This window comes from Trichoderma ghanense, assembly GCF_004382785.1.
Source record: "Trichoderma ghanense strain CCMA-1212 chromosome Unknown scaffold_3, whole genome shotgun sequence".
NCBI classification, from domain to species: Eukaryota; Fungi; Ascomycota; class Sordariomycetes; order Hypocreales; family Hypocreaceae; genus Trichoderma; species Trichoderma ghanense.
Genome location: NW_027395666.1, coordinates 1,410,312 through 1,430,413, shown reverse-complemented (window position 1 = coordinate 1,430,413; position 20,102 = coordinate 1,410,312). Strand labels below are relative to the sequence as shown.

The 20,102-nt window shown below is 57.1% G+C and overlaps 7 protein-coding genes across 7 annotated transcripts; 4 read left to right on the top strand and 3 right to left on the bottom strand.

Annotated features, from left to right (window-relative positions):
* Positions 1 to 51: 51 nt before the first annotated feature.
* On the top strand, positions 52 to 4,271 carry CCMA1212_003793 (uncharacterized protein; the record flags this gene model as incomplete). The annotated part of the gene is made up of 3 exons (XM_073701125.1): positions 52 to 1,092; positions 1,149 to 2,407; positions 2,477 to 4,271. 3 exons carry the CDS (start codon positions 52 to 54, stop codon positions 4,269 to 4,271), a joined length of 4,095 nt encoding a protein of 1,364 aa, XP_073560513.1.
* A 2,112-nt stretch (positions 4,272 to 6,383) lies between these two features.
* Positions 6,384 to 6,881, bottom strand: CCMA1212_003792 (uncharacterized protein; the record flags this gene model as incomplete). The annotated part of the gene is made up of 1 exon (XM_073701124.1): positions 6,384 to 6,881. One exon carries the CDS (start codon positions 6,879 to 6,881, stop codon positions 6,384 to 6,386), a length of 498 nt encoding a protein of 165 aa, XP_073560514.1.
* An 18-nt stretch (positions 6,882 to 6,899) lies between these two features.
* On the top strand, positions 6,900 to 8,261 carry CCMA1212_003791 (uncharacterized protein; the record flags this gene model as incomplete). Its single annotated transcript, XM_073701123.1, has 4 exons — positions 6,900 to 6,906; positions 7,078 to 7,235; positions 7,303 to 7,915; positions 8,023 to 8,261. 4 exons carry the CDS (start codon positions 6,900 to 6,902, stop codon positions 8,259 to 8,261), a joined length of 1,017 nt encoding a protein of 338 aa, XP_073560511.1.
* A 1,255-nt stretch (positions 8,262 to 9,516) lies between these two features.
* On the bottom strand, positions 9,517 to 11,339 carry CCMA1212_003790 (Adenosine deaminase CECR1-A; the record flags this gene model as incomplete). Its single annotated transcript, XM_073701122.1, has 2 exons — positions 9,517 to 10,450; positions 10,525 to 11,339. 2 exons carry the CDS (start codon positions 11,337 to 11,339, stop codon positions 9,517 to 9,519), a joined length of 1,749 nt encoding a protein of 582 aa, XP_073560512.1.
* A 1,662-nt stretch (positions 11,340 to 13,001) lies between these two features.
* On the top strand, positions 13,002 to 13,493 carry CCMA1212_003789 (uncharacterized protein; the record flags this gene model as incomplete). Its single annotated transcript, XM_073701121.1, has 1 exon — positions 13,002 to 13,493. The coding sequence occupies one exon, from the start codon at positions 13,002 to 13,004 to the stop codon at positions 13,491 to 13,493; it is 492 nt and encodes a 163-aa protein (XP_073560110.1).
* A 266-nt stretch (positions 13,494 to 13,759) lies between these two features.
* On the bottom strand, positions 13,760 to 15,886 carry CCMA1212_003788 (uncharacterized protein; the record flags this gene model as incomplete). Its single annotated transcript, XM_073701120.1, has 3 exons — positions 13,760 to 15,381; positions 15,479 to 15,637; positions 15,790 to 15,886. 3 exons carry the CDS (start codon positions 15,884 to 15,886, stop codon positions 13,760 to 13,762), a joined length of 1,878 nt encoding a protein of 625 aa, XP_073560109.1.
* Positions 15,887 to 17,000: 1,114 nt separating this feature from the next.
* CCMA1212_003787 (Endonuclease III-like protein) lies at positions 17,001 to 18,417 on the top strand (the record flags this gene model as incomplete). Its single annotated transcript, XM_073701119.1, has 2 exons — positions 17,001 to 17,743; positions 17,820 to 18,417. The coding sequence occupies 2 exons, from the start codon at positions 17,001 to 17,003 to the stop codon at positions 18,415 to 18,417; spliced, it is 1,341 nt and encodes a 446-aa protein (XP_073560104.1).
* Between the last annotated feature and the right edge of the window lie 1,685 nt (positions 18,418 to 20,102).

Here is a 20,102-nt window from a genome sequence, read left to right as displayed (position 1 = left end):
CGTACTCCCCCTCCCTCATCAACACTCCACATCATCCAGCCCTTCGTCATCATGGCAACCCCCCCAAAGGACCGCTCGCGCGGCATCCGCATAGCCATCGACCGCGGCGGCACCTTCACCGACTGCGTAGGCGAGCACCGCGGCCAGGAAATCATCATCAAGCTCCTCTCCGAAGACCCGGCCAACTATGACGATGCGCCGCTCGAGGGCATCCGGCGCATCATGAGCCATTTCCTCCAGCGCGACATCCCCCGCGGCGAGGCCCTCGACACCTCCCACATCGACTCCATCCGCATGGGCACCACCGTGGCCACCAACGCCCTGCTGGAGCGAAAGGGCGAGAAGATTGCCATGGTCGTCACGAAAGGGTTTAGGGACTGCCTGACCATTGGCAACCAGTCCAGGCCCAAGATCTTTGACCTGGCCATCCGGAAGCCCGACGTCCTGTATGAGCAGGTCGTTGAGATTGACGAGCGAGTCACACTGGAGGACTACGCCGAGGACCCGGAGAGGAAAGTCACAGAGGCGGACGCCCAAGCGGGCTCCGACGAGGCCCAAGGCAAAGACCTCGTCAGGGGTCTCTCCGGCGAGACGGTCCGGATACTGAGACGCCCCGAGCACGACGACATCAGGCGGAAGCTGCAAGAGGTGTATGATGCCGGGATCCGCAGCATAGCCGTCTGCCTGATGCACGGGTACACGTTCCCCGACCACGAGGCGCTGATAGGCCGCATCGCAAGGGAGATTGGCTTCCAGCACATCTCGCTCAGCCACGAGCTCATGCCCATGGTCAAGCTCGTGCCCCGGGCGACGTCCGTCTGCGCAGACGCCTATCTGACGCCCGCCATCAAAAAGTACATCAATGGCTTCCAGGCGGGCTTCGAGGGGGGTCTCGGGACGGAGAGCGTCAAGCACGAAAAGGGCCGCAAGGGCGCTCGGTGTGAGTTTATGCAGAGCGATGGTGGGCTTGTCGACGTGGACAAGTTCACCGGTCTCAAGGCCATCTTGTCTGGTCCGGCGGGAGGCGTCGTGGGATATGCCATTACCTCTTACGACGAAGAGACCAAGATTCCAGTGATTGGATTTGACATGGTAACTCACCCGTCCTCCAACAGACTTTATACTCATCACTAACACGGCATGAATAGGGAGGCACCAGCACAGACGTATCCCGTTACGGACAAGGCCGTTACGAGCACGTCTTTGAAACGACCACCGCCGGCGTCACCATCCAGTCGCCCCAGCTAGACATCAACACCGTCGCTGCCGGCGGCGGCTCCCGCCTCTTCTTCCGCAACGGCCTGTTCGTCGTCGGGCCCGAATCGGCCGGCGCTCACCCCGGCCCTGCGTGCTACCGCAAGGGCGGTCCGGCGACTGTCACGGATGCCAACCTGTATCTGGGCCGCCTCCTACCCGAGTTCTTCCCCAAAATCTTTGGCAAAAACGAGGACGAGGGCCTCGACCTGGAGGCAAGCAGAAAGGTGCTGCAGGAGTTAACCGACCAAATCAACCAAGAGACGGGCAAGAACCTGTCCGCAGACGAAGTCGCCTTCGGCTTCCTCACCGTCGCAAACGAAACCATGACGCGCCCCATCCGATCCATCACCGAGGCAAAAGGCCATGACACGTCCAAGCACCGCCTCGCGACCTTTGGCGGCGCCGGCGGCCAGCACGCCGTCGCCATCGCCGAGTCTCTCGGCATCAGCCAGATCCTCGTCCACCGGTACTCGTCCGTCCTGTCCGCCTACGGCATGGCCCTCGCCGACGTCGTCGACGAGCGCCAGGAGCCTGACTCTTCCGTGTGGGAAGACGGCGGCAAGGTCGTTGCCGAGCTGCAGGCCAAGATGGAGAAGCTCAAGGAAAAGTCACGCGCGGCGCTTAAAGACCAGGGGTTCGATGACAGCGAGATTGTGTTTGAGGAGTACCTCAACTGCAGATACCGTGGGACCGAGTCTGCGCTCATGGTCATCAAGCCCAGCAGAGAGGAAGCAGAGGCAAACTACGGTGGCAACGACTGGGAATTCGGCAAGGCATTTGTCAAGCACCATCGATACGAGTTTGGCTTTACGCTGGATGACCGAGACATTATCGTCGACGACGTGAGAGTCCGTGGAATTGGCAAAAGCTTCCGTCATCAGGAGAAATCCGTGGACCAGCAGCTCAAGACGATTCAACGGCGGGAAGTCTCGTCCAAGGCGCAGCACAGCGAGCAAGAAGTCTACTTTGAAGGGGGCAGGGTCAAGACTCCCGTGTATAAGCTCAAAGACCTGAGCGAGGGCGACGTGGTCAACGGACCAGCCATGCTAGCAGACGGAACGCAAACCATTGTCGTGACTCCTCGCACCAAGGCCCTCATCACGGGAACACACGTGGTGCTGGACATTGCAAAAGAAGGCGCCAAAGATGAGTACGTCAAAGAACTCCCCTAACGAATCCTCTTCAGACCGAAAAGCTCAACTGATTCTTGTATCAACAGATCCCACAGCGCCGCAGACGGAGACCGCGAAGTCGACCCCATCATGCTCAGCATCTTTGGCCACAGATTCATGGCCATTGCCGAACAAATGGGCCGGGCCCTCCAGAAAACAAGCGTCAGCACAAACGTCAAGGAGAGACTCGACTTCTCCTGCGCCATCTTCGACGCCTCGGGCAACCTCGTCGCCAACGCACCACACCTGCCCGTCCACCTAGGAAGCATGAGCCACCTCGTCCGCCGACAAGCAGAGATCTGGAAGGGAAGGCTGGAAAAGGGCGACGTCATCATCTCCAACCACCCTTCGTACGGAGGCACCCACCTACCCGACGTCACGCTGGTGATGCCCGCTTTCGATTCAAAGGGGGAGAAGATTCTCTTTTATGCCGCTTCCCGGGCTCACCATGCCGACATCGGTGGCATCAGCGCGGGTAGCATGCCGCCGCACTCTCGCGAGCTGTTCCAGGAAGGAGCTTCCATTCGCAGCGAAAAGCTCGTCAGCGGCGGGAAATTCGATGAGCAGCGCGTGGTCGAGCTGTTCTACAATGAGCCGGCCCAGTATCCCGGATGCAGCGGCACGCGATGCCTCGCCGACAACATTAACGACCTGAAAGCGCAAGTTTCGGCCAATAACAAGGGCATTTCTCTCATCGAGACGTTGATTGAGGAGTACGGCGAGGAGACTGTCCAGTTCTACATGGTCAATATCCAGAAGAACGCCGAGCTGTGCGTCCGCCGGCTCCTCAAGGACGTCCACAAGCGGTTCGAGGGCAAGGAGCTATCCGCCGTAGACTACATGGACGACGGAACGCCCATCCGGCTGAAAGTCACCATCGACCCCGAGGCAGGCGAAGCAGAGTTTGACTTTGACGGGACCGGCCCCGAGGTGTACGGCAACATCAACGCTCCCCAGGCAATCACCTACAGCGCCATCATCTACTGCCTGCGGTGCCTCATCTCCGAGGACATTCCCCTGAACCAAGGCTGCCTGAAGCCGATCCACGTCAAGATCCCGGAAAAGTCCATCCTTTCGCCTTCCGCCGGGGCGGCCGTCGTGGGCGGAAACGTCCTCACCAGCCAGCGCATCACCGACGTCGTCTTCAAGGCCTTTGAGGCCTGCGCCGCCAGCCAGGGATGCTGCAACAACCTCACGTTCGGCTTCGGCGGCAACCAGTCCGGCAAAGAGGCCGTCAAGGGCTTCGGCTACTACGAAACGATTGCCGGAGGAAGCGGTGCCGGGCCGGACTGGGTCGGCACGAGCGGTGTGCACGTCCACATGACCAACACGAGGATCACAGACTCGGAGATTTTCGAGCGGCGATATCCCGTTCTCCTTCGCGAGTTCTCCATCCGAAAGGGATCGGGAGGCAACGGCCAGCACCGCGGAGGCGACGGCGTCGTCCGGGACATTGAGTTCCGCATTCCCCTGCAAGTGTCCATCCTCAGCGAGAGACGCGTATACCGTCCGTACGGCCTCAACGGCGGCGAGGACGGCCAGTGCGGTCTGAACCTGTGGGTGAGGAAGGTGGAAAAGGCAGACTGGGAGCGATCCCTCAAGAGGCTCCAGGGGCAGGAGGATGACGTAGGGCAGAAGGAGTACGAGGAGCGGCACATCAACCTGGGCGCCAAGAACACGGCCGCCATGGACGCCGGGGACCGCATCATCATATGCACCCCGGGAGGCGGAGGCTGGGGCAAGCCGGGCGAGGCGAGCAAGGAGAGGCGAAGGGCGGACTTGACCGAGAGCTGGAGGAAGGGGAGTGGTGCAGCGAGAGACGACACTGCTCTGCAAGCTTAGCCATTGCTGCAAAGTAAAAGTAGCTTGTAGAAGACTTAAGTAGACGACGAATTTTGGAAAAGCAGACAGGGGGTGATTGATCAATCATTTTTCCTCAATAGAGGAGACGATCGACTGCTGTAGGCAGATAGATCCTGCAGTGTCGAAGGATCCGTAGGAACGCATAATCGGTGCCACCGAGCCGGTAAGCACAAGACGCTCAGCCCTATTTGCGTTACGATTCGCTAGAACTTTTGACACCAAAAAAAATTGGCGTCTGAGATGTAACCAGGCCGCAAACCCACCGGCAACGACTTCCGATAGGGGGGTAACATCAAACCTCCCCATCACGGTGCGATTCTCAACACTAATGTTTGTAGAGATAGGCAATTCGCCCATTAAACTCAGATCGCTTCGCCCAACAGCTTTCACGAAAAATCAAAGCTGCCCATTAGCCAGTAAAATGGTGCTTTTCAGCCTCAGCCCTACGAGTCAGGGCTGCCGATCTCCGACGTGCCGTGGTTGCATCCTTGGCCCCCAAATCCTTCGAAAAAGCGTAGCCGGCTGCAGTCAAGTGCAGCATGAGAGATTCTCTGCATTCTGCACGTTCCCCTGGTGTGTGCTAGATCTTTTTGTGGCCTTGCATTGCTACAGTACGCTCGCTCTCACTCCTCTCACCAATGGCGAAGCGTACCAGATAGGGGGGAAAGGGGGGGTTGGTGCTCGTTCCGCCGCCTTGGGCACACTGCTGTGAGTGGCGATGCGTGCCGTGGGATCGGTGAATCGGTAGGTACGTCTCACGATGGCTCTGAAGGCTTCGCTTCACCCTAATGCCTAGCCCGAGGAAAGATCCGAGCCGCCGTGCTTGTCTGGCCCCACAACGAGGACAGTTCCACGATCCAGGGATTTCGACGAGGTACGAATATCAGCCTATCTCAAACTTCATGCGATCGTGTTGTTGCCCTCTCTGCCGAGCGGTCCCTTTCACGAGGCTTGAACAGGAGGTGAATCGTATTCAGCGCATCCTGATTACGTGCCGTGCCGTCGAAAGAGCACCATCCCTCTCCGTAGCTCGTTTCGTCGCTTGACCTGCATATGGCGTTTTCCTCACTGTCCGGCCCTCGTCGGCCGACTCAACGTCTGAAACGGCCCTATTTGTGGGCTTTTCATCAAGAGGTTGGCGGAATGGTGTCCTCCCCATACATACTTTCGTACGTGTAATACGCAGTAAGCAGCAACGAAATGCTCGTGACGGAAACAGACGCCGTGATCGTCGGGGAACCGGAAACACAACGCGCGCCATTGCATATTCGCTGTCGTGCCGACCGGGTACCCTGCTTGTCTCGGCTAAATTCGCGATTTTCTTGCTTTTCTTCTTCCCTAGCAGATGCTCTTGAAGCCCGGCCAACCTCCGCTTTCTGCATGATTTGGCTCATCTTAAGCGGCTTTTAGATGCACTTCCCAGCGGTAGCGACGCAGCGCTACCATGCTCTCTGATAGAAGAGCCCGGCCTTTGATAAAGTTTGGCACTAGGGTCTGTCGTCCTCCGAGGCTCGTCGGCATCTCGTGATACTCGCGGCTTATCAATGCGGTGCGACGGAGTCCTCTTCTGCTTCCTGCTTCCTTGTCGTCTGCGGTTGAACAAACCACCCCTCTCCCCACCCCTTGTCCTTCGGGGCAGATGTGCTCGGTGCTGGGATCCTTGCTTGTGTGTCCACTTTGTGAACCCAGAAACCTAGTCCCAAGACAGCGGTGGGCGCATGAAATGATAGACAACCTTTTTTTTTCTCTCTTGTCTGCCAGGTGACCAGAAGAATGGAGATGGCTTCGTTTACACAAAACCGCGTTCCATCCAATGGGCTCTCGGCGAAGGAGGGCCTGCCACGCCACGAAACGGCCCCGGGTGGCCTCGACCAGGGAGAAGCAAGCAGACGCCGGCACTGCATGCCGGAACTGTGCTCAGTTGTATGGACCGCGTTCGTGCCCTTCAATGAGATCGCCCGGCAATCCCACTTTTCATCGGTGAGGCGATCAATGTCCCCTAGATAAAGGTCCACCCCGAGGCGGACCAGGTTGTCTCTCATGCCCCCACCACAAAACGCCGCGAGGACTGCATCGTCGCCCGTCTGTCACTCAACCGAGGTGCCAGAAGATGTCGTGCCCTGATATCACCTGCTTCACAGGCCACCATTCCGTAAAAAATGATGCGGCCGACTCGGGCCTTTCCGGCCGAAGGACCAGCCATATATGCACGTAATAAGGAACCGTCTCGTGCTGGCTGCTGCTGCTGCTGCTGCTGCCGCCGCCGCCGCCGCCTTCTGCTGCCCTTAGGCACGCACAACGGACCACACACACACCGGCACAAGTGAAAGGAAGTGTATCCCAAAGGAGGAAAAAAAAAAAAGAGAGAGAGGCCAGGCTCGGCCACGGCAGCCCTCCTACTGCCCCTCCCTGTCGTCTCGTCGTTCCCTCCCTTCGCCGGGGACTCTTGTGACTCCAGCGAGAGGAAAGCGGGAGGAAGTGTGGCGTATCTGGCTGGGCGATTCCGGGTGGTTTCTCACACATATGTATGTGGCATTTTCCCGCGGCAGGCCAAGACGTCTGTCCCATTCGTCGCTCTGCGTGTCGCATATGCACGGCAATTGCAGCATGGTGCGTATGGGTGAATGTAACGTCAATGTCGCGGAAAATCGAGAGGCCCCAGTCTGGTATTTATACGCACATGAACCGCACTCTATCTCGCGACGCCATTAAACCAGGACGGCCGCACATCCAGGAACGAGACCCAGGGGGAGGGACACACGACTACACGGTCACACCTAGCAAGAGAGCGAACACACAAGGGACGGCGGCCGGCATTGGCCGCGGAACGGAACCATCATGATGCGGATTGCAGTCGCCGGCGGACGAGGCCTCGGGTTCCTGCTGGCGACGGAACTAGCACAGGCGGCAAACGCTTACAACGTTGTCGTTCTATCACGATCTGTTGGGTTTTCCGCGCCGCATCTCCCATCCGGGCCCAGAGCTGTTTGCGTGTTAACCTGCGACGCAGGCAAGACCCGAATTCGAACCGTTCGACGTCCAAGTTCACGTGGTGGACTACCACGACCACGGCAGCCTTGGGTATGCGCTTCAAGGAGTCGACCTGGTCATCTCGACGATATCCGGCGCCGAGCAGCTCAACCTCATCGACGCCTCCGGGCGCGGGCGCGTCCGCATGTTTGTTCCCTCGGAGTTTGAAGGATCCCTCAGTCGACGGCCGTCACGGAACGATCCTCTGGACCGCGGATCGTCGCAGGCCCTCGCCTTGCTGAAACAGTGGTCCGAATCATCGCGAATGAAATACACCATCTTCTCGTGCGGCCTCTTCATGGAGCGCTTCCACCCTTACGGGCTCGGCAGCACGTTCAACATCGGTCACGGCTCGGGCGTCGGCGGCGCCGGAGAGTTCCTCGTCAACTTCAGCATGGCCACGGCCGAGTATACGGAGCGAGATTCCAAGGGGCATTCAGTACGTGTCTGCCTGACATCAGTGTACGACGTGGTCCGGTTTGTCGTCGCAGCCGTCGACCTGGGGCCCTCGCACTGGCCTCATGAATTTACCATGTGCGGGGAGCGGATGACGGTCCGAGACCTCGTCAACGCATGCAGCACTGCTTCCAATAGTTAGTCTGATCCCTGTTTTGCCGCCCAAGATGCCTCAGACATCCTCGGACGCCCACGCCAGGAAGAGCTGGCGGGTGACACAAAGAGCTAACAGACATGTCGTCAGCGGTGTTTACGCGACACGTACACCAGTACGCGGAGCTGGAAGCCTACCTCAGCTACTCTGCTCAGCTGTGCGACTATGACAAGGTGGCATACTATCAGAGGCTCCTCGCGACGTCCAACGGGCGATACGACTTTTCTCAGGCGACGCTGAACGAGATCGTCAACCGCAGCAATAGCGTCCATGTCCAGCCAGTCACATTCAGCGCGTGGCTGGCGAGCATATGGACGCAAACATTCTGACGGGTAGCCACTGCATGGAGGCGTATTCCTTTCATTTCCCTCTTCTTCCACTTCTCTTTTCTTTTTTCCTTCCCCTTGTTTCCTTGGCATCATCATGCCATGATCTGGACCAGGCGTTGTGTTTGGGCTTGCTTTCTTTTGCAGCCCCTGCGGGAAAATGGCGAAACAAGTTCATTGGGATAAAACTGAGCATGGGGCCAACGAGCTGGAGCGATGGAACACGAGAGGGGGGGCGCGAAATCAACAAAATGCGGCATTACCTGCGTCTTGGAGCACTTGCTCGCAACGGCCTGTAACAGATAGACACGAGCCTCCTCCCAGGGCGCGAGGGGCACTCTGCACAAACGGTTAGCAATATGGGAACGGATGGAAAATAGCATGATACCCAAATCCAATCTCCACACACTGCAGCAAGCAAGCAAGCAAGCCCAGGAGTCATGGGCAGCCGACGGGAGCGGCCCAGCAAGCGCCGTCGACGACGCAACCCCAGCCAGCATCAACAAGCAAGACCAGCAGGCAAGCAAACATGGGAGCCAGAAGCTCATTTCCTATTGCCGCGGTGATTCGCCTGCTCGCTCCCGGATGTCTCAGACGCGCAGCCACTCTCCCCGTCAGCACTCACCGGTTGTCGATCTAGTCGCTTTTTCTCCTTTGCGCTGCTGGCAGGAGGCCATTGGACGGCGACGAGCCCGCGCAGAAGCCACCCGAAAAGTCCGTCGAGAGACACGGTCTCACACATGTCTTGGGAGACTGGTTCGAATTGTGCTAGAAAAGAGGAAAGATGAAGTGTCGCGTGTCTGTTTTTTACGGGCGGGTTTTTGTTTGGAAAGAGAAAAGAGAAAAGATCGAGGGCGGGTGATGGGCGAGCTGAAAAATGGCCCAGAGAAGACGGGCGGATTAGGAAAGAACAGGGGACAAGGTTGCTTGGCTGCACCTGCCGTTGGTGGCTGCATCTGCCCACGCATGGACTGGACTCCCGCCATGGAAAATGACAAACCCATGAGGTAATTCAGAACAAAAACACCTACGGAGCATCGCGACTTGTACATGTCATGGGTGTGCCATCCGAAGTCGATGAAGTCGATGTATCTTTGCACGTCGAGATGATCGGGTTGCAGCAGTTGCTGACAGCGTAGCTAGTAGAACTACGATGGCGGTGCCATACCAACGTGTTCTAGATAGTCCAATAGATATCAGTAGTCTACCAAAATCTCCGTCCATGTGATACAGATCAAAGCATCCGCTACATCTAATACTATGCCTCTGCCTCTGCCCCTGCCTCTGCCCCTGCCTCGTCCGCAAATTCGTCCCCAAACTCATCCACAATCCACAAGCAAAACTTCTCCCACTCCACCTGCCACTCCCTCAACCGCTCCGCCTTGACGCCGCTCCCCAGGCTGGCCTCCCTGATGCCCTTGACCCACTGCTCCTGGTTCTGATCCTCAAACGTCGACCACCGGACGCTGTTCTCCGCGAGGCTGCCCAGCCCGGCAAGGCCCAGGTTCTCCCAGCCCTGCAGGGCCTGCCAAAAGTCGTGAGACATGCCCGCCGTGTTCTGCCCCAGCATGGCCGGGTCGTCGTTGCACAGGCTGCACGCGACTCCGCGGGCGAGCAGCGCCGGCAAGGGATGGGCCATGACGGATCCGCACAGCCGGAGGACCTCGTTGGAGATGGGGCACGATTCGATGAGGATGCGCTTGTCCTTGACCATGTCGATGAGGAGAGGGTGCTTGTACAGACTGAAGCCGTGGCCGATGCGGCGGGTGCCCAGCAATATGGCGTCAAACAGGTTGTTATCGGTGCTAGAGCCATCGCCAAGCGTCTCTCCGGCGTGGAAGTAAAAGGGCAGGTTGACGCCCTCCTGTGCGGCCTGCTTTCGGAACCAGAACAGTTCGGGCAGCAAGTTGATCAGCGGCTTGCCAAGGTCCTCGGGCCCGACGAGGTCGTATCCCGCGATGAGATGGGGAAACTCCATCTTTGTTGTGATGCAGTGGTCCATGTTCTCGATGATGCGCCGCGTCTCAAAGCTCCGGAGAGTCGTCCAGATGATGGTGAGGCCCCAGAAGCCCTTGCCCTCCTCCGAGGCTTTGAATCTGGCAACTTCCTCTTCGATGACTGTGAACATGTGGCTGTAGTCAGTTTCGCACTCCTCGCGGCGATCACGGCAATAATCAAGCGGCCATGTGAAGCTGCATTGCAGTGTTAGCTCAGAATCGGCTTGAAACCATTCATAAGATGGCACGCGGTCAGAGATCCTTCATACCGAAGCTCAGCCCAATTCACCCCGTCAGCTTTGAGAAGACTCATGAGACGCCGCAGAAAGGCGCGGAACATGGGCTCGTAGTGTATCATGGTAGCCACCACCACGAAGCACTTGGAAAACTTTTCCCAGATGGCATTGATACCGTGGTGCTGCTCATGGCTGTCCACGAGTGAGAGCGTACACCGGCTCTTGAGCCACTTTAGAAACCCCTGCCGCCCGCCCTCGGGAAAGTCGTCGGCCATCTTGGTGAGCAACAGAAACGAGCCCGGCTCGTAGCTCGGCGCCCATATCGAGCCGTCCACCCGCTCCTTGGCCCGGTACCTGAAGCGCAGCACGGCGTTTTCCCTCCTCTCGTCGCTGTCGAGGGGCACGTTGCTGGTCATGTGCATGCCAGGAGTATTCAGAAGCTCGTTGAGGATAAAGTCAAAGTCCACCATGGCGTCCATGTGGGCATGCAGCAGACTCCCCTTGGGCATGCGGCGCACAATCTTCCACAGCTTGGTCTGCTCCATGCGCTCCTTGGCCATCATGAACATCATGCCCGGGAAGATGCTCTGGTTAGTCTCGCGAGCCAGCTGCTCCTCGACGCCGGGCGTCCAGATGGCCGCCTGCTCATGGGCACGGATGCGGTCGACGATGGCGCAGGCGCGTCTGGCGATGGGCGTCAGCGACTTGCGAAACGACGCATCCGCCCTCGTCTCCTTCTCCTTGCTGATGAGGCTGTCGCGGCCCGTCAGATACTGCTGCAGGAAGGGATCCGACGTGGACGGAATGTCTCGCGACAGCTCCTCCCAAAGCTCGTCGGCCGTGGGCATTTTGGGCGGTTGTTGTTGCACGTGTATCGCAGTCCCAGCCGTCACAGATGCTCACGAGAGGGAGTTCAAATAAGGGGGCGAGAGGCGAGGGTGCGAGCCGGTGTCAAGATTATGAGGATGAAACAGGATGAAAATAGGAGAGGGATGGGATAAGATTGAAGTGCAAACGCAAATGCAAATGCAGACCGCCTCTGAATTGCGGAGTCGTGGGCCGGTTATGCAGCCTTATCAGGGACGGAAGCGGCGCCGAGGCTGCCTGGAATCCCGGCCGTTCGTAGCTCCGGGCTTTCGGCCGGGGCCGTTGGATGCAGGCGATGGGGGCAGCAATGAGTCACGGCTGAGGCCTCAGTTGGCGATGAAGATTTCACGTTGCTGAGCTGGGCGGCTGCGGTGAAGATGCGTGCAAAAAGTTGTCCCTGCTGGCCCTACGCAAGCCGGTTTCCCGTTAGGATATTCACGGCTAGACTCACCTGTGGCTTAGGTCGTGCTACTTGTTATGGACCGGGCATGAGGGCAGATGAAGGAAAAGCCAAGTCATACGTGTATACATACTCCCTTGTGCCATGTGAAAAACACGTTGAAATTGCCCTCGGTATTGACATTGGGACCACGTCAAACAAAATGAATGTCTCACCACCCCACACTCAGCCCGGCCCGTCATTTACAGGTCTACAGGGGGGGCATTTCGCATCTGTTCTCAGAGCAGTACGGCAACTTGAAGTCCGAAATTCGACAAAAACACGCAGTTCGACAATTTGTCCGATTGTCTGGGTCAATCTCTTCTAAAGCCCACGTAAAGCCAATCATGTTGGCGCAAAATTGCCATTCGCTCACTGACTCCATCCTCCAACCGTGACAACACCAAAAAATCACATCCAAACCCCTACAACCAAAATGAACCAGCCATTCGCAACTCGACATCTTCCCCTCAACCAACACAATCCCCCTCTGCCCATCACCCCATCAGACGAAACTTTTCCACCCAGCCAGTCACGTCCTTTGACAAGCCTATTGATCGAGATTCATGTGCCTTCCAAACAGGGGGGCAAATGCGCTACAGACGAGAAGCTAGACATGCTCTCGACGCTGATTCGCCATCTGCCAACCTCCCCCCATGTTGCTCGGGAGGGATATCACAGGCTGACAGGGCGCTTACAAGCCTCTTTTTTTTTTCTTTCTTTTTTTCCCTTTTCTGCTCTACCAACAACAGAAACGACTGTGCTTCTGATCCCCCCTTGTGCTTTTGATCCGCGTGTGGGGCTTGGGGGTGTGTTCAGTGCCATTCAGATGTCTCGGTTTCAAATGCCATGTGCCGTGATGATGGCCTCGTTCGAAGGTTTGCAGATTCCGAAATGTTCTTAGCTTCCCTTGTTTGACCAATGCGGTGGGATGAGCAGAGATCTTCTCCCAACGCCCCTTTGCAGTGATGTGACCTAGCGTTGGTGAAAGTGAAATGATATGACTCTGATGCTGTCGTGATCCCAGTATAAATGGCCTCTCGTTTCCTCTGTTCGAGGCGTCTCCTGAAGTCGCAATCACATCGCTGAAGCTTCTATGCATAACTTGACATCAATCACAGCTACAAGATATTGACTTCAACATATCAGCACCAATACATAACCAGTCACCCGTATAAGCCATCACGACCACACAAACCACACAATGCTCTCCTCCAATCTCCTCCTCCTCCTCCTCACCTCACTATCCTCCGCCGCCGTCATCCCAAGGGATTACGACGTGCCCCCAGGCTACTGCTGCTTCACCCTCTCCGACCCATCCACCGGCAAAACCATTCAGCAAAACAAAGAATACGGCTTCCTCTACTTTGACGCCGACCAGCCAAAAGGATGGTACTGCTTCAACTCTGATGACTCGCGGCCCATTCTGTGGGACGACTTTAACAACGCTTGCATCATTTCCTGGGATGGCCATTTCCAGTGTCTCGATCCTACTCCTGGTGACGATAAGTGGACGTTGGGTAGCAGCAGCAGCAGTCCTTTGTTGCTGCATGATAGCTCTCCGACGTATCAGGCGTGTCCTAACAAGGACGGGGGCGAGATCATTTCGTCTGGAATTCCGGCAGCGGCTGGGTGTAGGAATATCCAGTTGGAGGCTACTGGTCTCGAGGGAACTTGCTCGAGCTTGACTCATTGAGACTGATGGAAGCCCTTTGGGTCCTTTCTCCGCCTCTGAGGAGATACAGGGGTTGAGACGGCTTGTAAATGTTTGTATTATCGACTTCTCTCATGTACATACTTAGGCGCTTCTCAAATGCAGGCCACTCAATATATTTTCCTACATTTCAGACTTTAAGATGCAAACCAATGCATATACTTACCGGCAAAGTAGTGCAACTTTGTGACCAATTCCCCATCCAACATAGGCCCCTCTCAGCAAATACCTACCCCGTCACAATCTGTTTACAATTTCGAAATCTCCCTGCTCACAGCCTCCGCCTCCTCAACACCATACACAATAGCCAAGTCCCTCTTCAGCTCCTCCGCGGTCGTATCTCTCTGCCTCTTCTCCTTGGCAAATTTGTCCTGAACGAACCGACGGAAGATTTCTTTCGCCGCCTCGTTTCCATCGGTACTGGCATCAACGTAGAGCAGCAAGGAAATGAGAAGCTCAGCAATGTCCCACAGAATCTCCCTGCCCTCGCCAACCAGATCGCCCTGCGTCTTGTCGTCAATGTACCACCGCAGGGCAGACCACTTGGAAACGGGATCCCATTCGGGGGGCTTCTTGGCGGCGTCGGTCTGGAGCCCGTACGCGTTCTTGATGAAGTTGTCGAGGGCATCCAGCGAGCGGGTCCCCGATTGAGGGTGCTTGAGGACGCGGATCATATCCGTGCACAGGACGTCGGTGGTGCCCTCCCAGATGGGCAAGACGCAGCAGTCGCGGTAGAGGCGGGCGATGTTGAGATACTCCTGCTCTTCGTTGACGAGATAGCCTACGCCGCCGAGCGACTCCATGCACGAGTAGAGCAGCGGGACGGCGGCCTTGCACACATAGGCCTTGGCAAGCGGCACGACGATGCGCAGGAGAGGATCGATGTAGTGAGGCGCCGGCGTGAGAGCGGCCAGAGCTGAGGTTGGCGGCGTCGCCTCGTGCTCTGAAATGCCCAAGAGGTAGCCGCAGAAGTTGCTTAGGAGCATCAGCCCGTGATACTCGGCGGTCAAGTTAGCCAGGGTGCGCATATGCAGCGTGCTCTCGGTCAGCTTCATCCGGGCACCGCGACCGGCCCCGACCTCCCGACGACGGGCATACGCCCTCGCAATACCTAATCCCCGACCAACGTAGCCGCAGGCCGTGATGACGTTGTGGATTCTAGTGAGAGTCAAGATTGTGCTAATCTCCTGAATACCCCTTCCCTCTTCGCCAATCAGCCAGCCGCGCATGTCTTCCAACACGAGCTCGGCGGTGGGGAGCGACTGCGTACCCAGCTTGTTCTTGAGCCGCTGGATCCAGACGCCGTTGAGTCGAGTTCCGTCAGACTTGGGGTGTCCGGTCATGGTTTTGGCGGTAGGGTCGTGTCGCCGCATGGGCGCAAAGAAGGTGCTGAGCCCGCCGTGTGACGTGCGTGCAAGCAGAACGGTCATGTCAGAGTCTGTCGCGGACGAGAACCACTTGAACCCGCTGATGCTCCACGGGCCCAGGGGTATCTTGCCTTCTCTAGACGCGAGCTGGCCCTCGGCTCCTTCAGGTTTGTAGACAGCAACGGTCTCGGTCTGCGATACGTCGCTGCCTCCAGAGCGCTCCGTCATCCACTGGCCGCTGGTCCAGGCAACGCTCGGGTCGCGAGAAATGAGGCGGCGATAGGCGTCTTCGAAGACCTTGCGCTCGGTCTCGGTGAGCCGTCTAGACGCCAGGTGCTTCCTCAGCAGAGCAGCCGCGCCGTCCTGCATTGCCGACGGGCAAGTCACGTTGGCAGACGAGGCCTCCCAGAGATGCAGGCGGAGGTACTGAAGAGGGCGAGAGAATGCGCCGTACGGCGTGTCGTAGCCGGTGGCAACGATGCTAAGGCGGCGCACATCAACAACTGCACACGCAAGAGTACATCAGCTGGTGCGAGACTTACCCCCTTGAGAGGCCAAACTTTTGCAATTGACGCCATCCCTCGCCAGTCACCAGCTCACCTTGCAATCTGCCAAAGGCATCTCGGCCACTGCCCTTGAGGTAGGGCTTGTTTCGCTCGGCATCCGTGATCCAGGCAAACACCTCGTCCGAGAGGACATCCCTCCCCAAAGCAGCAACTTCCGCCTCGACTTCAGTGATGACACTGAAAGGGAGAAACACTGCGCAGGCTATATTAGCGGGCCGATTACAGCGCAGAGGTGAATTGGAGCGATGGTGTTGTTGGGCGGCAACGAGCCATTGTTTCTGTGTTGGTTCACGTAGGAGTGTTTACATGTCAGGTGCCCCATGTCAAAGGGAGGCTTTCACTCACGTTTGAAGCATCTGCGAAAGGAAACATCGTCATAGAACTGGTTCGGCAAAATCGGGGCGGGTTGAAAGAAACCCTTGTTCGCCCCCGAGGGCTCCATGATCAGGCGCGAGTAATGCTACCAGGAGGCGCAGGAGCGAGCGAGCAAGTCGACAAGCGGGATGCTGGGATTCGCGTCTGTCGCGCAGGCAAAGATGTATAGGTAAAGGGAGGGAGACGAGATGAATGGCCGGGGAATTGGGCTGCAGGATTGAGAGGAGGCACATAGACAGATGATGTGCATTCAATGGAGCCGTACTTGTATGAAGCAGCAAAGCGGCAGAGGGGGACACGAGACGTTTCGGCGGCAGAGAGTTTAATTGCCCAGCTCAGCTTACATGGAGTGTCATGTAAGATGCAAGTTTGCCGGGCTGAGATCCGTTCGTTGGCGGGTCGTTGGACGCGGGTGGAGAGATGACGGGGGGGGTCAGCCGAGGCTCGTGCTGGAGCAGCAGATGAAGATGCAGCTGAAGACCGAGGCGGAATAGTTCCGTTGTCAGCGAACAACTTGGCCAGTTTCGAGGTCGTTGAAGAGGGAATACAGTTGCGTAATGGGATGTGATGAGGAGCAGTTGTTTGGTACAGGCCACGAGTGCACAAGCCTGGATACTGGTGCTGAACGAAGTAAAGCGTCAGCACCTGATCATGGGATACCTGGCCCATAGGGGGTATGGGATAGAGAGAAGGTTCACCTTCGCAGCCATAAACACAGTCTATCGGGTCCGACATCGTGATTGTATGACCAGAGATGCGTCTCATTGATATTCCAGGCACTTGTAGAAAGAATCGTGTCGACGTCGAGATTGATGGGTTGAGGTTGGATCACTGTCTCACACTTCTACTACAGCACTGCCTTCCAATTCTTATTAAAACCGCTGTCTAGATCTTGCCATATGGATAGACCGATCCACGGCAGATACCTATTCAAAATCTACCTTATAGATACTACACTACAACTGTGACTGTTGCGTCTTTCATAGTGGGAAGCCGAACAAGCAGCACGGCATTGGGGGGGGGGGGCGACACAATAGCGGCCCCATCCTCGTGCAGCTGCCCCGGACTTTCCAAATTTTGAATCCTCACACCTTCGAGGTCTTCCCATTTTCTCACCCCTCGAGCCATCTGGCCTGCAACCCAAGTCTCGCATCATGGCCGTCAAGTGAATTGCTTCGACAATGCGCACCTCACGAATCTCAAAAGACACGGCCAAGCTCCTCAAGCGCGCCGCAAACTCGCCCTCGCCACCGCGACGCACGACGCGATCCTCCCTCGCCCGCTTCGCCCTCAATGCGGCCTCTTCCAGCGCGACGCGCGTGAATGGCGCTGATGGTCGAATGCCCGACATCGAAGACAGCGTCAGCCCGCCGCCAAGGAAGCGAGGGCGAGGCTCCGACGCCTCGTTTTCCGCCGAACTGGCCAAAACAGAGTTTGACGACGACGAAGACGACAAGCTCGACGCGACAACGGCGGCGCCCTCGAGGAGCTCAACCCGCCGTGCTGCTGCTGCTACTCGCGCTCGCGCTCGCAAACCTGCGCGCAAAGTCGCCGATCCGACAACCGGCGAATCGTTCGTCTCGCCGCCGTCCGACTGGGAAGAAATGTACGACGTGGTGAGGAAGATGCGAGCCCCCGGCGGCGTGGCGTACGGAGCGGCCGTGGACACGATGGGCTGCGAGCGACTAGCGGATCCGAACGCTTCGCCAAAGGACCAGAGGCTGCACTCGCTGATTGCGCTGATGCTGTCCAGCCAGACCAAGGACACGGTCACGGCGGTGGTGATGCGGAGGCTACAGACGGAACTGCCGGCATGCAAGCCGGGAGCTCCGGTGGGCTTGAACCTGGACAATCTGCTGGCGGTGGACGCGAACCTGCTCAATCAGATGATTTGGGCGGTTGGCTTCCACAACAACAAGACCAAGTTTGTCCACCCTTTTTTCGCGTTTTCTGTCTACGCCCGCCACGTGGGGATGCTAACCATTTTCCCCTCTACGCAGGTACATCAAGAAAGCCGCCGAGATGCTCCGCGACGAATGGAACGGCGACATCCCCGACACCGTGGAGGGCCTGACGTCGCTGCCCGGCGTGGGCCCCAAGATGGCCTACCTCTGCCTGTCGGTGGCCTGGAACCGCACCGAGGGCATCGGCGTCGACGTGCACGTCCACCGCATCACCAACATGTGGGGATGGAACAAGACCAAGAGCCCCGAGGAGACGCGGCTGGCCCTGCAGTCGTGGCTGCCGCGGGACCGCTGGCGCGAGATCAACGGCTTGCTGGTGGGCTTGGGGCAGAGCGTGTGTCTCCCGGTGGGACGGCGGTGCGGCGAGTGCGATTTGGGGCTGCAGGGGCTTTGCAAGGCGGCGGAGAGGAAGAAGGTGATTGAGGGGAGGAGGGTTAAGATGGAGGCGGTTAAGGAGGAGGTGGTCAAGGGGGAGAATGGGGTCGAGGAGAAGACGACGATCAAGACGATCAAGGAGGAGACGGTCAAGGTTGAACAGGAAGACTTGCCTGGGGGTAGCGGTGGCAGCACAGCGGTCAAGGTTGAAGCCATCGTCAAGGAGGAAGTCAAGGTCAAGCAAGAGCAGGACGACTAGAGGTAACGAGCCGTCGTATAGGCGGCAAACACACGTGCGTCTGCGCCGGGCGTCGCCCGCAGATCAATCATCAACGCGTCCGTGGAGTTTTTTCTTCTTTGTGCGGTCTGCCACGTAGCGCAACCACATGTAAGCACATGACTGGCCTTTTCACTCTTACATCTGCCCCTTGAGTTCTTTGCAGCGATTACACTCGAGGAGATGGACTTTTATGTACTATATAGCATCTGAGCTGTACGAAGCTATAATAGATGGATAGACAACGCACCGCACAGCAAATCGAACTATTGATTGTCCTACAAAAAGTGCGTTTCGTGTATGCGGTGATGGATGTATTGCACGGTTGATTCAATAGCATGTGAGAGAGTGTGCAATGCTGGCTTATCTCGCCCATACATGCATACATTCACATGTCGTCTGACGAAAAAGAGGGGATTCATAGAACGCAACCTTTTGACAACTTCGGTCCGCAGCCATTGCAAATGAAGAGCAACACGTCAATGCATCAGTGACGGCACTGCCTTTTTGCATTTTTTTTGGCTCTTTTTCGGGGGTCAGTCGGAGGTTTGGGCGAGCAGCCGAAATCACCAGCCCCGCCGAAAGCGCAACAACAATGTCCATACAATTTACAGTCAATAAGGTAGTTGGGCATGAGGAAAGGTTGATTATGACTATCATACAGTCAGTCTGACGAATTGCGTTAATGATGATGACGGACCCATTGCCGAGCGCCGGACGCAAAGAGAGTTGACGGGCGCCACCTCACGAGAACGGTGCCTCTTGCGTCTTCGGGACGCCGCATCACGGCATTTACCGGCCATCTGCTGGGACGTCGGTATGTTTTCTCAAAACACGGTCAAATAAACACAGGACATGTTGATGATTCATGATGTATGATATTTGTTTGGTGAGATTGATTGTTTGGTAATATTGAAATAAAGCTTCAGTGTAAATCAACAGCCGGCTCCCAAAACGTTTCCCCTAATAAATGACCCCCAATACTCCGTGGTGACAAAAGGCTGTTCCGACTGGGAACAGTTCGAATGGAAGCATAAATGAGCAACAGAACTTCGCGATATACACAAAAACATGAGACGGTGCTCATTAGAGCACTCATCTCCGTGTTGGGGCTGATTTCCTCCTCTTGAGAATGGTGCTGATCTCGCGGATGCAGATCACCAATCCTCGCCCTCACTCCAAAGAGTGTGGAATTCAATTTGTTTGTTTCGTTTCATGTAATCATGGTCTGTGAGGCCATCTGAATCACGCCCGTGGGCGTCAAACTCGTGATGGCGGATGAGATTGGTAAATATTGGCGAAGCGTAGGCGATGCGGTAATTAGAACGGTCCGGGGGCGGTTGGTGTCGGACTGATGGCTATCGGAGGGGGGGGGCGAGGAGGAGGTTGCAGGGATGCGGCGATCCGGTGGTCATTTAGACGCCGCGGATGACCTGGGTCCGCTCGGCCTCCAGCTGGGCAGCGTTGCGCGCGTGGGACTGCTTCTTGCACTGCAAATCGACAGTTAGCAGCTGAAGAGGGAAGAAAATGACGGTGAAGGGAAGAGAGGCAGAGGTGCCTGACGTGCGATGGAATTCACATGGGGTGGAAGGGGAGGGGAGGAACCGCGGATGAAACGTACGTCTTCCAGGCCGCTGCACTTGTGGTCCTCCAACAGGCGGTGCTTC